This window comes from Phyllostomus discolor, chromosome 9 (assembly GCF_004126475.2).
Source record: "Phyllostomus discolor isolate MPI-MPIP mPhyDis1 chromosome 9, mPhyDis1.pri.v3, whole genome shotgun sequence".
NCBI classification, from domain to species: Eukaryota; Metazoa; Chordata; class Mammalia; order Chiroptera; family Phyllostomidae; genus Phyllostomus; species Phyllostomus discolor.
Genome location: NC_040911.2, coordinates 84,225,915 through 84,244,391, shown reverse-complemented (window position 1 = coordinate 84,244,391; position 18,477 = coordinate 84,225,915). Strand labels below are relative to the sequence as shown.

Genomic DNA, 18,477 nt, shown 5'->3' with positions numbered 1-18,477 from the left:
GGCTGCCGCTGCCAACTTTCCACAACTGGAGCCCTTCCCCCACGACCACAGGCCGAGGACCGGCTTGGGGTGGGGGAACCCTCCCCCTCTTCCCTTCCCCAGGGGAGAGTTGGGATGGGGAGATAAGTGCCATCAGTGCCTGGCTGGCAAGATCTGGGGGGTCACAGCTGGAGGCTGTGACTTGCCTGCCTGTGCTTTACCCTTCCTGGCAGCCGGGACAGGGCCCCGTGGAAGGCTCCGGCATCTGGAAGGGCGGCTGTTTGGGGGCAGTGTGTCAGGCATCAGGGACACGACGAGCCAAACCACTCACATCTTGTTCTCCTCTCAAATTAGTGACACCCCTTCACCTTAGGCTGGAAACTCCTGACCTGACCTCAAGGCCTCCTCCCCAGCCAGCCTGGATGCCTTACTGCCTCCTACTTCCTGCACGGACAGAGGGGGGTGCCCCCCGGGGTCTAGTTCTCATCCTCACTGGCTGGGTGGCTCTGGGGTGTTCATTCCCCCCCTGGACTTCAGTTTCTACATTCAGAAAGATGAATGAGTTAGACTAAACTGGGGGTCCATCCTGGGGAAAAGTGGATTGAATTTCTTGAAGTCTACCCCCCTTCTTTAAATTGTGCTTGAAAGTCCATTTCCCTGGGGACCCTGTAGCTCTTCGTCACATTCTCCAAGAGACTGGGTAAGTTGGGTGCACCCTCGGGTCTGACAAGCCTGGACTGGAACCCCGGCAGCCTCAGTCACAGCAGCGCGTGGTCTCCCGCAGCCGCCGCTGCCGCCCTGTGCCCCAGCTTTCTAATTAGCAAACAGGGGCTGTGAAGATTAATTAATAGTTGCCGCAGCTTAGTACACAGTCAGCTCCCAACACCTCCCAGCTATTTTACTGTCGGATGAGCGCTAACATTCTTTCCAGATAACATTTTATGAATCTATCATCCAAGAAATGGGCTAACGAGAAAATAAGGGGTCGCTACACTTCACTGTGGCTGTGCCCCACCGGGCCGCCCTCAAACCCGGGGCAGGGCGCCTGCCCAGTGGCTGGGAGAAGGCCTGAACGCGCGGTTGTTCCCAGGATTTCACCGACTGACCCTGACGCAGGGCAGGCGGCTAACCCAGCCTGTAGCCAGTGGGTGGGAGAGGAGGGGGTGGAGCCGCCTGCCTGAACCCAAAAGAAGCAGTCTAGACATTGGGACGTGACATTCTTCTGGTCTGGTTTATTTTGGGGGGGGGGGGGTTGAGGCGGGGCGGGGGCGGGAATGTTTCTGAGGGTTGGCCAGAGCCCAGGGGTAAGGAAAGGTTTTACAAAAAGGTATGCATGGTGTAAAAAAACCTACTCTCTGTCCAGCTTGGGCTTCGGCCCCGTAGTCTGTACATCGCTTCCAAGGGCGGAGGGGTCCCCGAAGCTGTGGCTCCGGGAGATGCTCTGGCCCTCCGGGCGGCGGGTAGGTAAGGCCCACGATGCGCACTCCGGGTCACTGTGCCTTTGCCCCTCGGTGGCGTCGGCGGCGCTCCTGGTGCACCCCAGTGTCCCACCGCCCCTGGGAGGGAGGGCGGCCTCAGAGCACGGCCAGGTTGTGGCAGGACTTGGAGCGGGCCTTGAGCGCCCGGCGGCGGGCGCTGCGGGCTGTCAGGCGTGCCAGGAAGCGACGAGCTCGCTGACCGAAGCTCGCCCGCCGTTGGGGCGCGGGCGATTCTCGGGCGCTGCTGTCTCCGCGGCGCAGGCGCAGCTGGCGCACCACGCCCTCGAAGAGTTCGGCCACGTTGTGCTGCAGCGTGGCTGAGGTCTCGATGAACTTGCAGTCGAACACCACAGCGCAGGCGCGTCCCTCTGAAGTGGCAGGTGGTGGGGTCAAGTGGGCGGGGTGGAGAAGGAGATAAAGGTAGGAAGGGGCAGGTTCAGTCTCAACTGGAAGCACCTTTTCCTTTCTCAATACATTGTGCTGGGTCCCAGGGGACTCAGAAACAAACCAGACCTGGCTTTGAGGAATGAGTTCACGGGTTGGGGGCCGATACTGGTGCAGGATGAGGCTGGGAAGACAGGGAAGCTGGGACTAGGCAGGGAAGGGTCTTGAATGCCAGGTAAGGGGTGTAATGTGTGCATCAGAATAATCTGGGGAGAGATTCTGATTTGGTAGGTTCGGGATGTGGTTCTGGAACCTGCAATTTAACACAATCTCCTGGGATTATGCTGCGGAATTTTGGGATGCCTGGTCATGGGTCTCCTATCCCCAGGATGCCAGGGGGCTGGGATGCAGGGACTCAGGTTCTAGTCCTCAGTAGCTGGTGAGCCTGTGGAACCACTTCCCCTTGTTGGGTCTCCGATTCCATAATTTTTGGATTGTTCCTTGTAAGTACGGCCGTGTTAAGATCTTTTTGGGTCCCACTTGATATGTCAAATATACTAAAATATCCCCTATCCCACTTTAAATACAATTTATATATACCAACTTTAAATATTTTGGTTTGCAGTTGCTAGATGGCACCATATCATGTTTCATAGATAATTCAAGCTTCCTGAAGGTATAAATTTCTCAGTATACGTTGGTGCCAATAATTTCTCAGCTGGCCATAGAAAAAAGGAACCTCACCCTTTGTGACAGCATGGATGGACCTGGAGAGCACTGTGCTAAGTGAGATAAGCCAGCCAGAGAAAGACAAATACATATGATCTCACTTATACGTGGAATCTAATGAACAACATAAGCTGATGAACAAAATTGAAACAGACATGGACACAGGGAACAGACTGACAGCCGTCAGAGGGGAGGAGGATTGAGGAACTGATGAAAGAGAGTGAAGGGATTAAGAAAAAATATGTATGTAACACAAAGACACAGACAGCAGTGTGCTGACACCAGAGGGAAAGGGGCTGGGGTAGGTGGCGGTGGGCACAGGTGGGGGAAATGGGGATGGAAAGAAACTTTGCCTGGGGTGACGGGCACCGGATGCCGTGTGCGGAGAGATGTTTTGCTGAGTTGTACACTTGAAACCTACATGGTTTGGGGAACGAGTGTCAGCCCAATAAATTCAGTAAGAAAAGACAGGCCTTGAGGACTAGGCCTATCGGGCCCGTTGGATATGGTATCTCTGACTAAGGGTATGGAGGAGCCAAAGGGGAGTTTTTAAGCAAAGAAGTGACGAGGTCAGGTGTGGTTCTGGGACACTCTGGCAGCTGTTGAGGAGAACGGATGAGGAGGGCATAGACGTACAGTGGGGCTGGCCCAGGCTAAAGTGGAAATGGGAGGATGGGGCAGTGGCCCTCGAATGGAGGAAAGGGAATGTGGTGTTAAGGGAGGTGCGCCTGGCAGGATTTGGGGACCAGTTTGGGGAGAGAGGGAGGAGGCAGGAATGGCTCCCAGCTTTCCCGCGCAGGCCAGCGAGGCAGGGTGTGGGCGGGGCAGGGCAGGGCAGGCAGGCCTGAGATGAAGAGTACTGCGGGAGCAGCAGTGAGGGCGGGCCAGAGGGGAACGTGGAGAAGGGGGGTGCACTGGAGGGCGCACTGGAGGGCTCACCTTCCACGGAGACTTCCCTGCAGCGTGCCAGGTCCGCCTTGTTGCCCACCAGGATGATGGGCACATGGTCCGCCTGATGTGTGCGCCGCAGCTGAATGCGGAGCTCGGAGGCGCTCTCGAAGCTGCCTCTGTCTGCGATGGAGTACACGATGACGTAGGCGCTGCCCGCCTGCAGGCACGGCTCCTGGCTCCAGCTTCGGTCCTGTGCGGGAGGCACCCCAGGCCCATCCTCAGAGGACACCCAGGCCCTGGTTGAGAAAGGGGCTGGGGTGGTCTTGGATGGGGCTGGCGTCTATACTTGGGACAGGTTTGGGGGACAAATTCTGCCATCATTCCCTGTTTTCCTCGAAAAGCAGTGATCCTCTCTGAGCCTGTTTCTCCGCTTGAAAAACGGGCTCATTGCCTCACTACATTCTCTCACTCATTGATTCCTTCTGTTGTACTGGAGACAAAATTATATATATATGTACTGGAGACATAATTATATATACGTGTGTGTGTGTGTGTGTGTGTGTGGTTCTGCTTCCCGCTAAGGAGGGTTTGCTGTTCAGCTGTTCTGGCTTTGCCTGCTTAACAGGTTCAGTCATATTAGACAGTTCTTTTGGTCTTCTGCAGTCTTCTCAAAAGAGAAAAAAGGAAGGGAGAAAAGTGAGGACGGAGGCTGACTTCCAGGGGAGGCATGTTTCGGGATGGTTTTAAAGAGAGAGATAAAGGAGCAGCTGTGGGGAGCAAGGGAAGGGGGTGGGGGCGGCTCGGGCTGTCTTAGAACGTGGACCCCCTGCACACTGTTTGACCAAGGAAAGGAAAGCACCGGAGAGATTCTGATGATACATTAAGATGGTGATTTGTTGTCAGGGACGGCACTCTGAGCCTGGACCACCTGGGTGACAACCTTCTAAGTGTTTAACGAGGCGCAGTTCTCGCCCTCCAAAAGCTCCTGGTCTGGAAGGGAGGCTGTGGAAACGGAGAGTTACGGTGCAGCGAGGTGAGCACCCACATGCAAGCGTCCGGAGAGGCCATGGGGGTGAGGGAGGGGGCCAGGAGAACTCAACCTGGCAGAGTGTGGGCGGCTTCACGGCAGACCTGTGGGTGGGTTTTGAAAGGATGAGCAGGTGGAAAAGGAGAGAAAGGAGTGGGCCAGGAGTGGGAAATACTGACTGGGGTGGGAGAATTGTTTGCAAGGGGAAAAGAAGCCAGAAATGTTATCTGATAAGCAAAGAATATAGATGAATAGGAAAGCATCAGATCCATGGTCAACATCATTGTCAATGGGGGCGCGTTTTCAACAGTCATACTGGTCCTTCCTCAGGCCAAATAACTGTGGGCTGAGTCAGACAATTGTAGGTGCCCATTCTGGGTCCTCAACCTTGACTATGGACGGATTCCTCCCTGTCGGCCTCAGTTTCCTCAGCTGTAGAATGAGAGGGCGGGTCTTGAGCATGCATTCATTCATTGCACAAATATTTATGGAGGGTTTGCTATGGTTAGGATCACAAAAGCTGGTTGGTGCATGATTGGTGGGCAAGAGTCTCTTGGGGGTGTGATTAAAAATATGGATTCCAGGATTCCACTTATACAGTTTCTTATTCATTAGGTGTCAGGTGAGTCCTGGGAATTTGATTTTCAATACTGTCTCTAGGTGACCTGATGGTCAGCTAAGCTAGCAAAGGTCCACCCAGTTTGTCCAGATGCTGCTTCTCTGACACCTAACCATCTAGGCTAAGGATGGAAGGGATGGAAGCTTATTCCACCAGGCTGCTACCGAATGGGCCCTTTTGGGGAACTGCCTTCACAGTCACTGACCATGGAAACTGGCTCAGTTTCCTCATTTTACTTGCAGGAAAGACAAGGGCCAGAGAAGAGAACATTTTCTCAAGGCCACACAGCCAGATGAGCACAGAATTCCAGCTCCTGCCTTCTACTCTCCCTAATGGGACTCACAGGCTGATCATTCTTCTTAATTCACTGGACTCTTCCCCACAGGATTCTCAACTGTATCCAAAAAGTAGCCCTTCCCTTACCAGCCTGTGAGCTCCATGGGGCCAGAAAACATGGCTGCCTTATCCACTTCCGGGTCTCCAGTGTCTTGGCCCACGATATTTTCCCAGCAAGTGTTTCTTAATGAACAAATGGGTGAAGGAGTGGAACCTCAGCTGGAGGTTCAGAAGGTGGTGTTCCCAGGGAGGGCGAAGGGGTAATCCTAGTACATGAAAGTACAGGCTCTGGGGTCTTACAGATCTAGGTTTGAATCTCCTTTGCTGAGAACTTTGAACACATTACTTCACCTCTCTCAGCTTTGATTTCATAGAACAGGAATCAAGAGGAACATTCAGTGTATAGTTTTTTTCTTGACTGAATGTCATAATATATGTCCAGTGCTTAGCACAGGGCTGGCACTTAGGAAGAGGGTGTCCATAAATGTCAGCTGCTGCTGAGAGAATCATCATCACCAGTGTTATGCTCATTTGGACCTGGGGCTCTTTTTATGCTTGTTTAAAAGACTCGGCTACTCAGCTCCTTCACCCCTAGCCTGTGGACCTGTCACTGGAGCTGTCAGCCACCCAACACCGCCCGCTAAGCCTCCCTGTGGCCAGGACCCCCCTGCGTGTTAGGGAGGACCTACTTCTAGAGAGATGGATCTCAGGTGATTTTTAGATCTTTCTCTTAGTTGTATTTCTTCAAAGTTCTCTATGAGCATGTATTACTTGTATAGCAAGGAAAACAAAGAAAACTCAATTAAGACGAGAAAAACACAGTAGGGACATGTCTCTGTCTGCTGCTCTCTTCCTGCTCCGGAGGGGGCCAGGGAAGGACGCCCTTCAGTTTCCTCTTTCACCAGCTACCAAGTTTTGATGAATAAGAATTACCATTATGTACTATTCTGCACCCATGTTCAGCATTTTTTTTCATGCTCCAAACTGTGCTCAACTCTGTGAAACTGCATAGGAACTTAAAACAACAAACACCACAGTTGGTAAGGGAGGCAGGAATGATCGACCCATTTATCAGGTGAAAAAACTGAAGTTCAGAATGGGTAAGTCAACTGCACAAAGCCGCACAACCGGTAAGAAAAGGAAAGGGGGGCTCACCCCCAGGCATTCTGATGATAAATTCAGTGTCCCTTCCTCTGCACAGCGTGGGTGGGCGGAGTGGGATGCGGGTGCTAATAGGAGGGGAGGCTTGCAGGGAAAGACTCGCACCCTGCGATGGCTGTGGAGAGGGCACCAGCGGGTGAGAAAAGGGGGTGAGGGCCATGAGGCTCTGTCTCTGGCTGGAAAGGCTGCACAGGACTACGGGTGTGGTGGGTGCTCAGAATGGCGCCTGGCCTCTCGCTGCTCTGTAGTGTCCTAGAAAGGGACAGGAACCTGCTACTAGACCCAGCACCCATCCCCCCAGACTCTGCTTGCTGTGCCATACCAGTCTCTCAGCCTCCCAGGTGTCCATGACCACCAGTGTGGTGTCTTCTCCATCCACTGTGAGGGTCCTCTCGTACACATCTTCTGCAAGGGAGGGAGAGCTGGGTCTCAGGGAGGAGGGGCAGGCCTGGGGAGGGTGTGGGCTTCCCCAGGCCCTCCTTACAGCCACTGCATCCCTCCACTCCTGCTTGAAGTGTTCACCACGCCTGTGTGACATCTGTCTCTCCTGATAGGTCAAGAAGCTCCACGAGGAGCCCATGTGTCCCCAGCTGCCAGCTTCGTATGTGGCACACAGCAGGTACTGAGGAAGCTTTTGGGTTTTTTTTGGCTGATTGAATGAATGAGTACAAGGTGGTGGGGTTAAAGCTGGGCTGGGAATTCTCCAGTCCTGTTCTGTGCTTGGCTTACTTTGGGGAAGGTCAGTTACGGTCTCTGAGCCTCAGCCTCCCCATTCGTCACACCTTCTTCATGGGCTCTCATTCTTAGAGGGGCCAGGCCTGGTGAAAGGGCCCGGTCAGCGTCCCCATGTGTCCCCACTTCTCTCTGCTTTTAACCAGCTCCCGTCCCATTCACCCTGTGTCTTCTCAGCTGGTTCTGCAAAAACCCACCTTCATTTCCTTTGTCCGGTCCCCATCCCCCATCATCCTAGACCCCCCCGACCCTCTCAGCTCACTGTGTCTCTTGGGAATAAAGGGACCCAGGGCCCAGAACTCGGGAGTGTGAGAGTCCCCACCTCAGGCAGGATCTTAGTTTTGCTGCAGGTCGTGGTGGGCGTGGACGGTTGTCTGTAGAGCTGGGATGATTCAAGGGGCTGGGGCCGAGCTGGGGCCAGGGGTTTCTGAGCTAGGTGGAAGTCCACCCCGTCTTTACACTTGACACTGAATCCCATACTTCTCACCCATGGAAAACTGGCAAAACTCTCACTATTCCAGGAATTCCCCTCCCGCAGACCACGGTGCAGGCGGTGCCCTGCCCAGCTCTAGGGGGTCTATTCACTGCACAGTCTGTGAGAATGATGCCCCTCTGGGTTGGGGAGCGCGTGAGTTGCACATCTGATCTGCACAGCCTCGTGCCCCTGATGATACGGCTTCCACTCCGGCCACATTCCAGCCCAGCCCACAGGGCCCCTACCTCCCAGCGGTTCCTGGAGCTCCCGTTCTTGCTTTCCTGCAAAGAGGCTGGCCAGGCTGGTCTTCCCTACGCCAGGATCTCCGAGCAGCACCACGCGGTAGAGGGCCTCCCAGGAGCCTTCAGAGTCGCTGGAGTCAGAGGACCACCCGTCGGGGGCAGGTGAAGGCTGCCGGGTGGGCGGGTTGAGCGAGGCTGACTGGCCCAGCCGTGGATGCTGGGCTTGCCTGGCGGTGGAAGGCGCTGCGCTCAGGCCAGGCTGATGGCCCCGGGGGGACAGGGGCAGTGGGGTGCTGGCTCGCCGACGCAGGGGGGCCTTTGCTTCTTGCTGGGTGTTTAGTGTCATCCTTGGGTGGGTGGGGACTTGGCTTCTTCCTTCTTCCCTTCTTTCTGTGAGTAAGAAAGGGGGTGGGTGGTGAGCCAGGTGCTTTGAGCCCTGTCTTCTGCAGGGTCCGGGTGAGTTGCTGAGATAGCTTCCTCCAGAGCTCCTCTCGTTCAAACGGGAGGAGGAGGCGTCTCAGGTCCCTGGGGGTGAGGGCTTTCTGGCTTCAGGCCCAGGGTCTGCCCCGGCAGGGCTGGGGGCGGGGGAGGGGGAGTGGGTAAGCCGTGAACACACACGTGCCTGCACACCGGAGTCTGGTTCCTATGCCTTGAGGATGACTCACTCCCCCAGGACACACAGACAGACGGAGGGGCAGCAGCGAGGTGGGATGGCCATACAAGCACACACGCACTCGTGTACCACACCTGCCCCTCCCGTTCACAACCCAAACCCACGCTCTGAAATGCATCTGAATTACCGCGTCCTCCCCTCCCCACCATCCGCGGGCTGGGGGATGCGGAGTAGGGTCAAAAGTCCCTGGGGGGGTCACTTCTCCAGAGGGCTGGGGGAAAAGCAGGAATGCGTGGGTTGGAACCCCGAAGGACACGGGTCTGGGGGGTCCCTCCGCGGTAACCTGAGCACCGTGGTGCCATGGGAACGGCGTGTCCGGCCCGCCCCCTACGTGAAAAATTCAGCAGCGGCTGGCACTGCCTCCCGCGGCTGTTGAAGGGCTGGGGGGGGGGGGGCGGGCTTTGAGGCAGCCGGGCCAGGTTTGGTGACCGCACAGGGTCCTGGCAAGGGGCGGGGAGGGCACCCACGGGGACTGGGAGCGCAAGTACCGTTCCCGGAGTCAGAGTCCGAACTCGCCCAGCCCGGGGTCTCGGTGGTGAGACCCCCGATCCGGGCGTGTTCCCTGTCCGGAGCTACCACGCCTTCCGGAGACCCAGGTGGAAGGCTCTAGTCCCTGGGATGCTAGTTCGAGGACCCCCTCGCCCCTGCCTGCGTCGCAGACCCCCTCCCTCCACCATGCAGGCGCCCGGCAAACTCCGCTCCAACTAGACTAAGTTGGCGGCGGGCTGCGCGGGCCGTTACCTCGGCGCGGAGAGGGGTCCAGCGTCCCCGGCCCGCAGCTGCCGGGTGCTCCAGGCTGTACCACCGCCTCGGCGCGCACCCCCTCTGGCGGGTCCCGCCCCGCTGCCCCAGCCGGGGAGGAGCCGCGACCCCGCCCCGTCCAGCCCCGCCCCAGCAGGGCAGCCCCGGGGTCCCCGCCCCAAGGCCTTGGCTGCTGAAAGACTTCACGCCGGGGTCAGCTGACCTGCCTCCTCGCGTCCTTTGTCTAGGGTGGGGGGCCAGAGGGAGGAAGAAGGGGGGCTCAGAATTCCGGGGTCTGGGTCGCCTGTGCACACACATGTGTCCACTCCAGCACCGGGGTGCACCAACAACCTCGGTCCTTTACAGAAACCACTCGGGGAGCTCGTTGAATGTTCAGACTCCCAGGTCCCACCCTCCGAGAGAGGCGGATTCAGCAGTCCTGGGAGAGGAAGGGTCCGGGGATCTGCGTTTCAAACAAGTGCCTAAGCGATCCTGATGCAGACTAGGTGGAGGCCACTTCGAGAAACTCTGCTCTGAATGGATGGAGAATTAATTAGGGGGGGAGGGGGTTGAGGGGAGGAGGGCAGTCCAGGAAGTCCGCACTGAAGCGTTCTGAATATCTTATTTTAGCATCACTCAGTCATTCACCAAATTCTAGGTTAAGCACCCGTTTCCGCAGCCAGGGCTGTCCACGCTTTGGTTGATATGTACTGAGGCTTGTGCTGTGCCTGTTGAGGTCTGAGCACTTTGCCGGGATTAGCAGCTCATTTAGCCCTGACGCCACGCGGAAGATGAACTGAGGCTCACCTGGGCCTGGGGCTCACTGTCTCTGCCTCCCAGCCTGCCACTGTCCCTTTCTATCACATCCCATGTTTGTTTGTCTGTTTTTTATTCTTTTATCTTCCTGGGCATGTAGGAGAATGAAGGAGACCCTGTGATCTTGGTTATAGAAGAGAAGTTGGCTTCAGGGAACTGCTGAGTTCGGCGGTCCACCGAGACTGGGTCCACCAGGATCTGGGCTCTTGAGGAGGCTGCTTCCTGTTAGGTCATGAGCAGCGGGGGTTGGGGGGGGGGGCAGGTATGCATGTGGGGCCCACGGAGACCAGGCTGTACCTGTGGGCGGGGCTCATTGTCATGGCTGAGGGGGTCCGGGTGTCCAACTCAGAGCAACTCCCACAGCAGCCTGATCCACTAGCGGAACCGGTTCACGCCTGGCTTCCTTCTGCGGCTTGGCCCTCTGAGCTTCCCCTGCCCACCTACAGGATGGGCTGCCGGTGGTGGGTGGCACAGTGTCATGCTTTGTGTGGGGCTGGGCTCTGCAACCCAACTGCTGTGTGAGTTTAGGCAAGTCACCTCTGTTCTTCAGGTTTCAGTTTTTTTTTCATTTAAAACTGAAATCTAAACAGGTTAGACCCTTGCTATAAACTTCCCGTTGTCTGCAACACACAAGCCTGAACTTGACAGTCGAGGCCCATTGTGAATAAAAGCAGGGCAAGGGGTGAGTGTGCTGTGTGCATCGTGGGGTGGTGGGAGAGCTGAAAGGTTTCTGATAAGGTTTTTAAAAAAAGATTTTATTTATTTTTAGAGAGAGGGGAAGGTGAGGGAGAACTAGAGGGAGAGAAACATCAATGTGTGGTTGCCTCTCGCATGATCCCTTCTGGGGACCCAGCCCACAACCCAGGCATGTGCCCTGACTGGGCATCGAACCAGCAACCCTTTGGTTTGCAGGCTGGCATTCAATCCACTGAGCCACACCAGCCAGGGCTAAAAAGTTTTTATTTCAAATGGACATGAAAATGAGTGAATGATATAAGGAACAAGGTGAGCTTTTAAAAAACTTTTTATTATAGAAAAAATGTAAACAAGCAAAAATATAGAATAATATAATGGTGTGAGTTTTAAAAAGAGACTGTCCTCTGTGGGGTCATTTCCAATCTCCTCCCCACACATTCCCTGCTCTGGGCACACCCCACACTTTCAGGCACATTGTGTTTCTTCTGCCTGGAATACCCTTTCCTCTGCTCATCCTTCACGATGCCACACACATGCCTGTGCAGCAGACACTGTTCTGGGCTCTGTACACGTACGATCTCAGCGGTTCTCACACATCAGCAGTGTGTTCGAATCAGCGGGTGGGCTTCTTACACCACAGCTTGCTGGGACCCACTCCCGAGCTTTTGATTCAGTAGGTTCGGGTAGCGCTCAAGAAGTTTTGCTTTTAACCAGCCCCTGGTATTTATTGGTGCTGCTTGCTGGTCTGGGTACCACGCTTTGTGTTATTTTGTTTCATCTTCTAAGTGAGCTAGGGTGCCATGACTGTCTGTTTGGGGGGTAGTCTTACTCATTTTCAGCACAGGCCTAGATACATGCTGTTTGAACAGGTCCGTGGGATCTGGTTTCATGTCCTTGGCATCAGGAAGGGAATCGTCCATTCATTTAGCTTTGCAAGGGGGGCTTGTCATCATTTTCTAGATGACAGCCTGGGGCTCAGAGAGGCTAAGTGACTTGTCCAAGGTGTCACAAGGCATTGGGGAGTTGCTGGCATTGAAGCAGGTCTCTCTGAAGCCAAGACGTTCCCCACCCTCTCAGGTGGAGATGCCATCCGGTTTCTGACCCAGGTGTCACTTCAGGAAACTCTGCCCTCAGTTTCAGAGCTCAGCGACGTCTGGGCGGTGTGTGCAGCCAGTTCCCCACAGAGCTGGCTGAGGTCCAGCCGCATCCCCGGGACCACAGGGCCTCAGACTCCCACTAAGTCTCCTGCTGCCCACGCTCCCGCTGTGACCTGCAGCTCAATAAAGGCTGCACTGCAGGCAGCTGGGCTGGATGCCTTTGGCTCCTTGCCTCCGTGTTCCGTCCCCAGTGGCCTTGCAGGAGCCCCATGAGCATGACACAGCTGCTGCTGCTCATTGTGTCTCTCCTGGTCCTGGGGCACGTGCCACCAGGTAACATCGTGTGTGTGTGTGTGTGTGTGTGTGTGTGAATGAGACACAGGTGCTCAGCTCTTGGGAGACAGAGGAGGCCTAGCCTAGCGTTTAAATTCTGGCCCCATCACTGGCTTTCTGGGCAGGTTAGAATGAGCTGTTAGATCAGCCTGCACCTTGGTTTCCTAAGCTTTACAATGGGATTCATGCAACAAATGTTCACTGGGGAAATATATACCGTGTGCCAGGCACTGTTAACAATTGATGGGGACCCAGCAGTGGAAGAAAGCAAGGTCCCTGCTTTCTTGGAGTTGATAGTTTAATTACTGGAGACAGAAAAGAACCAAATAAACATGATATTGCAGGTGGTCACAGTGCTCAGAAGAATAAAAGCAGGGCGAGGGGTGAGTGTGGCATGTGCAGGGGGTGGTGGGAGAGCTGAAAGGCTTCTGATAAGATTTTTTAAAGGTTTTATTTCAAATACACATGAAAGTAGAGAGAATAAGGGACAGACAAGGTGAGCTTTAAAAATACTTTTTATTATGGAAGAATAGAGAATAATGTAATGATGTGAGTGGTGAAAAGAAACCTCTTTACTAGAGAAAATTTCAAACCTAAATCAAAAGTAGTAGAGAACCCTACAGATGGATCTGTGGTTCAGTCTGTGACCAGTGGTCTCACCTGGGACCCCTGGGCTGCCCTGTGTGGTCAGGGGGCTAACCTGGGACCCCTGGACCATTCTGTGACCTGTAGTCTTCTTCCGCATGCTCTGCACAGGGAGAAGTGAGTTCAAACGCTGCTGGAAGGGCCATGGAGCCTGCCGGACTTACTGCACAAGGCAAGAAGCCTACATGCACCTGTGCCCAGACGGCTCCCTCTGCTGCCTCCCCTATGGACTCAGGTCTCCGGTGCCCGCTAAGCCAGAGAAAGTGTAGCTGGTTCTGGGGCTGGCACCCTTGCTCTCCAATAAAATACGTGCTGCCCCTCATCTCCTCTTGCTGTTTGCTCAATGCCCCTCTACTCCCGAGTCTCCGGGGCTAGGGAGGGGAGGGTGGGGTGGTCCACAGTGTGAGGGAGAGGGAGGGAGGGCTGGTGGAGGGAGTGAAGTGCCTGAAGAGAGTGGGCATTGATGACCATTGTAAATGGTTCCGGTCCTGCCTCTATCACTTTTGCTGTGTCTCCAACTCCCAAAAAATCGCTCAATTTCCATCAGCCTCCCCAGTCTCCTCATCCAGAAAATGGGAAATTATAATATCAGGAGATTAGGACTTTATAGAAGGTAGAGTTAACAATAGGAGTTAACTGTAATAATCATGAGAATTGATAATGAGTTAATTGTAATAAGAATTGATAATAATAGAGTTAAAAACACATTTCTGGCATTGAAAATGAGATGCATGGGGCTTGGGAGGCAGACCCGATTAAGAGTGAAAGAATGTTTCTATGTTCCTTTATCTCCCACGTCAGCATTTTAACAGCCTGCACAGGTGGAAAGTAAGGATTTGATGAAAGCTAAGTTTTTGTATCAACAGGGAGGAGTGAGGGAGGGAAACTCAGCCTCTTCCAGGCCCAAGGACCTGCGGGAGCAGCGAGCCAGGGAGAAGTCACGAGCACAGCCGGGGAGGCAGGTAGGCAGGCAAGCACTCTGGCTGCCCTGTGTCAGGACTGTGCTCGGCTGAAAAAATAGAAAACCCAGTTTGCAGGAACCTACTTTTCTCACTTAAAAAGAAGTCTGGAGGTAGGTAGCAAGCACATCAGGGCAAGTGTCTCTAGGGTCCTCTTGGATCTTGTAACTTCAGGCCTCATGTAATTGTTTAAAGCAAGAAGCGGGGAGGGTTGGCACAGGCTAGCTTTTCACTTTGATCAAGAAAGCGAAAGCTTGCCCTGGAAGCTCCCCCAGCGGACTTCCACTTACTTTCCATGGGCCAGACTGTGGCACATGGCTACTCCTGGCGTGAGGAAGGCTGGGAAAGTGTGTAGCTGCCCCAGCCTCCACCACAGACTTGAGCTCGGGAGGAAGGGCGTTGAGAACCCTCAGAGTTGGCCCCCCTCCTCCCTGGGCTTGAGCCCAGAAGGGGGCAGGTGTGGCGGACAAGTTGAGAGGAATTCCAAGGGCAGAGGGGCTCATGTCCACTGTCCTTTGAGACTTTTTGGAGAAGTTTGGGGTTGCCTGGGAGTAAGAGAACGGACTCTGCATGGCCAGGTGGGGAAAGGAATGGTGAGGTTCAAAATACTTACCATCAGGAGGGAAGATGAGCCTGGGGCTGGAGCAGAGTTTTGGAGGTGACCTGCTGTGCCAGGTGTTAACCCTTCAGTCTCTGTTATGAGAGGGACCTGGGCATATGCCAGAGGCATCTGGAACAGAGGAAGGGAGACCCAACAGGCTTGGGCTGCCACCCTTTGCCAGCCAGGAGGAAAGCATTCAATTATTTTAATAACAAAGTGTGCACCTGCCTATTAGTCCTGCTTCCGAACCCCCCTTAGATCCTGAAGCGGGGTGCAGACATTGAGCTGAGAGCCAGGGCCCTCTTTTAGGGCCCAACCTGGTTGGGGTGAGGTGGTCACGCTGTCTGGAGCCTAGAAACAGGACAGGAGACGGGCGCAGAATCACAGAGACCTGACACATGGTGACATTCGTCTGGTATCTCCACTAGGCCTCAGTGAGTCCACAGGAGACCAGGCCAGCTCACCAGCAACCAGCCATAGCTGCCAGTGACAGGCCCATGCCACCCAGATCCTGGCAGGTGCCAGTAGCACCTGACCACTGAACGTTCCCACCCTTACCCCAGCCTGCCTGCTGAGAGGGGCCAGAAGGAGACAGGAGGAATCTGAAAGACAGAGCAATTACACCAGAGACCAAGTCTCTTTGAACTCAAGAAACCTCAAGAGAATATTTAACTTGTTGAATTAGACCAAGTTTTAAACTGGATTGAACTAAATTTAGCTCTGCCCCCTGACCCCTCCCCTCTCAGCTGTTTTACAGAAAGAGAAGAAGCTAGGTCTTCTTTGCGCAGTCTCAGACGCAGTTCGAGGGAATTTGTGACCTTGCTGCAGGGAAGACGGTGATGATTTCCGGGACTGAGGAGTCAGACAGACTCAAGTTCACACTCCAGCTCCGCCACTTACAGGCCACAGGCCGTGCGATCGGGGCCAGTCACTTCCCGTGTCCGATGTCGGGAATCTCAGCAGAATGGGCACAATGACAGCTCTCACTGGGGCGGCCGTGGGGCCGGGTGAGATCACCCGGCCTGTGTGAGTGTTCGGTGAGTGAAGTGCGCAACCGCTGCCGCGTCTGAGCGAGAGGCGTGCCGCTAGCCTTCTGTGCGCGATTTTGGACTTGGAGAAAATCTATGAGTAATACAAAGAATTCCCATAGACCTTTCATCCAGTTTTTCCAAATACTGACATTTTACATGATCATTTCTTTTACATGACCATATCTTTCTCTTTCTGCATATATATATACACACACACACATAAACAAATATTGCAGACATGATCCCTTCATAACTAAATACTTCAGTAATTTTTCCTGAACACAAAGGCATTTTAAAAAATAGAACCCAGTGCAATGATAAAAATCAGGACATTAACGCTGACAAAATTCTAGTGTCTAATCTTCAGACCTTCTTCAGCTTTTACCCGCTGTTCTGACAAAGTCCTTCAGGGCAAAAGAAAACCTCCGGGTCAAGCCTCACATCCAGTGGCCGTGTTTTTTTTTATCTCTTTTGCTCTCGAAGGGTTCTTCTGTCTTTCATGACGTCAACATTTGCAAGGGGCCCAGGCCAGTGATTTTGTGGAATGTCCTCAGTGTGAGCTTGTCTGATGTCTCCTCGTGATCGGATTCATGTATGCGCTTTGGGCGGGATGCTACAGAAGCGAGGCCGTGTCCCTCTCAGGGCATCATGTCCGAGCAGCCGCTGTCCTTCTGAGGGCAGAGCCAAGACAACCGCGACTAGACAGTTTTCTGAAACGTAAGCCTCACATGTGAAGGGTCATTTCCTCCCACTGCCCCAGCAGACCCTCCCCTAAGTCTACAGCCAACCTCCGAAGCCATAAGGCTGTCTGTAACATGCCAGCAAGACAAGGCAATTCTAGGTTGGAAGGTTCCTCAAGATACTTCACAGATCAGGCTCCCGAGCCCAGAGAGGGAAAGTGACTTGTCCAAGGCCACCGAGTTCCTGAGACACAGAGCCAGGACGTGGCCTTACACTTTTGGGTCTCAGGTCAAGGCTTTTTCTGAGGTATAACAATAGTCTCGCATCGGGAGGACAGGGGAAGCTTTGGGAGAGAGGGAGCTCCCTGGCACGGGGGTGCAGGACACCGGAGGAGGGACTTTTGCTCTGTAGAGGGGCTCAGATGTCCTGTTTCAGGACGAGTCGGTGAATAGCTGAGCTAGTGATAATAATCCTATCAGTTAGCGTTTAGTAAGTGCTAACTGCTTTATGCATATCATCTCACCTATTACTGGCCTGTGTGTGGGTGAGTAACAGGTATTACTCACCTATTATTACTTCGTCTAATTCAACAAGTTAAATAACATACACTATATCACTCATAGTATAATGTAATAATATTATCCCCTCCTTTTCCAGAAGGCAACTGAAGTTTTTAGTTGAGTGAGTTGCCTCGATCATACAGCCAGTAAGTGGGGACACGGGGGTGCCACCACTGTCCCCGGGCACTTGATTTTGTCTCCCAGACTCACCTTTGCTTTAAAATAATATTTTTCCTCATTTTAAAAGTAATCCACGTCCACTGGAGAAAAGTTAGAAAACAGAGAAGCACAACTAAGAAAACAAAAACCATCAGTACTTTCACTACACACACGTGCCCACAGATAAAAAATTATGTAAAATGTCATGAATAAAATGGAATCAAACTGTATATATTTTTGTGACTTGCAAATAAAATGAAATCCAACTGTATACTTTTTGTATACTTCTTCCAACACAAGATTTTCAGCTCTACAATACCTCTTGGAATTTCTTTTAAAGTTCCCAATTTTTATTACTTAATACATTTAAAACACATTGTGCAGAATAAAACACAAATAAGCTTCAAAATATTCACCACTGTTTTATAGTTCTTGTTAGCTTTTAGTACATATTTGTCAGGATGGATCTATCCATCTCTATCTCTAATCTCTAATTATACAGTTGTGCAATTAAAAATTATAAAATTATGCAATTAATAATTGCACAATTAAATATACAGTTGACTCTTAACATGATTTGACCTGCACAGGTCCACTTCTATGTGGATTCTTATTTTTATTTATTTTTAGAAAGATATTATTTTTTTATTTTTGGAGAGGGGGGGAAGGGAGGGAGAAAGAGAGGGTGAGAAACACCAATGTGAGAGAGAAACATCGATCAATTGCCTCTCATTTGTGCCCCCAACCTGGAACCAAACCTGCAACCCAGGCATTTGCCCTGACCAGGAATCGAACCAGTGATGTTTAGCTTTGTGGGGTGGTGCCCAACCAACTGAGCCCCAACAGTCAGGGCAATGCGTGGATTTTTGAAAATAATGTAAATATACTTTTTCTTCCTTATGACTGTCTTAATAACATTTTTTCTAGCTTACTTTATGCATGAATACAGTATATAATATCTACAACATACAAAAGATGTATTGATCGAATATTTATGTTGTAGGTAAGACTTCTGGCCAACAGTAGGCTACTAGTAGTTAAATTTTGGGGGTGTCAATGATTGCAGTAAATTTTTGACTGAACTTTTGACTGTGTATGTATATATAGATATACTTTAAACTTACAAATGTGTGTGTATGTATAATATATCTACATGGATACAGGTATCTATATTTATACATAGATATACTCATATATAGATATCTCTCTAGAGACATATTTTATATATATATATATATATATAATATGCATTTTTCACATGCATTGAAACAGAATCATCTTCTGTTGGAGATTAGGAGAATTCCTCATTCTGCTGATCAGGGGGATGGATCCCTTTGGGCTTACAAGGGAAGAACAAGGGGGTTACAATAATGGTTACCATAGGAGGTTCTGGGTAGGATATGGCAACTCCTCACATCCTTCCCACTTGCGT

The 18,477-nt window shown here is 52.5% G+C and overlaps 2 protein-coding genes across 4 annotated transcripts; one reads left to right on the top strand and one right to left on the bottom strand.

The window, feature by feature from the left end:
* Positions 1-1,219: 1,219 nt before the first annotated feature.
* Positions 1,220-9,960, bottom strand: REM1 (RRAD and GEM like GTPase 1). Of its 2 annotated transcripts, none has more exons than XM_036009679.1 (5): positions 9,819-9,960; positions 8,057-8,443; positions 6,927-7,009; positions 3,510-3,711; positions 1,220-1,825 (listed from the first exon to the last, which is right to left on the bottom strand). In XM_036009679.1, the coding sequence occupies exons 2-5, from the start codon at positions 8,397-8,399 to the stop codon at positions 1,554-1,556; spliced, it is 900 nt and encodes a 299-aa protein (XP_035865572.1). In that variant the 5' UTR covers positions 8,400-8,443; positions 9,819-9,960; the 3' UTR covers positions 1,220-1,553. The 2 variants fall into 2 exon arrangements, with proteins under 2 accessions (XP_035865572.1, XP_028380230.1); XM_028524429.2 differs by lacking the exon at positions 9,819-9,960 and adding an exon at positions 9,468-9,570 and having other exon boundaries at positions 1,221-1,825.
* Positions 9,961-11,200: 1,240 nt separating this feature from the next.
* DEFB124 (defensin beta 124) lies at positions 11,201-13,376 on the top strand. Of its 2 annotated transcripts, none has more exons than XR_004899468.1 (2): positions 11,201-11,288; positions 13,166-13,376. XR_004899468.1 is itself a non-coding variant. In XM_028523605.2 (2 exons), exons 1-2 carry the CDS (start codon positions 12,346-12,348, stop codon positions 13,321-13,323), a joined length of 222 nt encoding a protein of 73 aa, XP_028379406.2. In that variant the 5' UTR covers positions 11,371-12,345; the 3' UTR covers positions 13,324-13,376. The 2 variants fall into 2 exon arrangements, 1 of the variants encoding a protein (XP_028379406.2); XM_028523605.2 differs by lacking the exon at positions 11,201-11,288 and adding an exon at positions 11,371-12,409.
* Positions 13,377-18,477: the final 5,101 nt, after the last annotated feature.

Bases quoted from the DNA above. Each gene is read 5' to 3' on its own strand.
- REM1 (XM_036009679.1), bottom strand. From the start codon at position 8,399: ATGACACTAAACACCCAGCAAGAAGCAAAGGCCCCCCTGCGTCGGCGA. The intron at 7,010-8,056 runs GTAGGGGCCCTG...CCTCCCTTGCAG, and splicing joins GCTCCAGGAACCGCTGGGAG to AAGATGTGTACGAGAGGACC. The intron at 3,712-6,926 runs GTATGGCACAGC...CCTCCCGCACAG, and splicing joins CCTGGGAGGCTGAGAGACTG to GACCGAAGCTGGAGCCAGGA.
- DEFB124 (XM_028523605.2), top strand. From the start codon at position 12,346: ATGAGCATGACACAGCTGCTGCTGCTCATTGTGTCTCTCCTGGTCCTG. The intron at 12,410-13,165 runs GTAACATCGTGT...TGCTCTGCACAG, and splicing joins CCTGGGGCACGTGCCACCAG to GGAGAAGTGAGTTCAAACGC.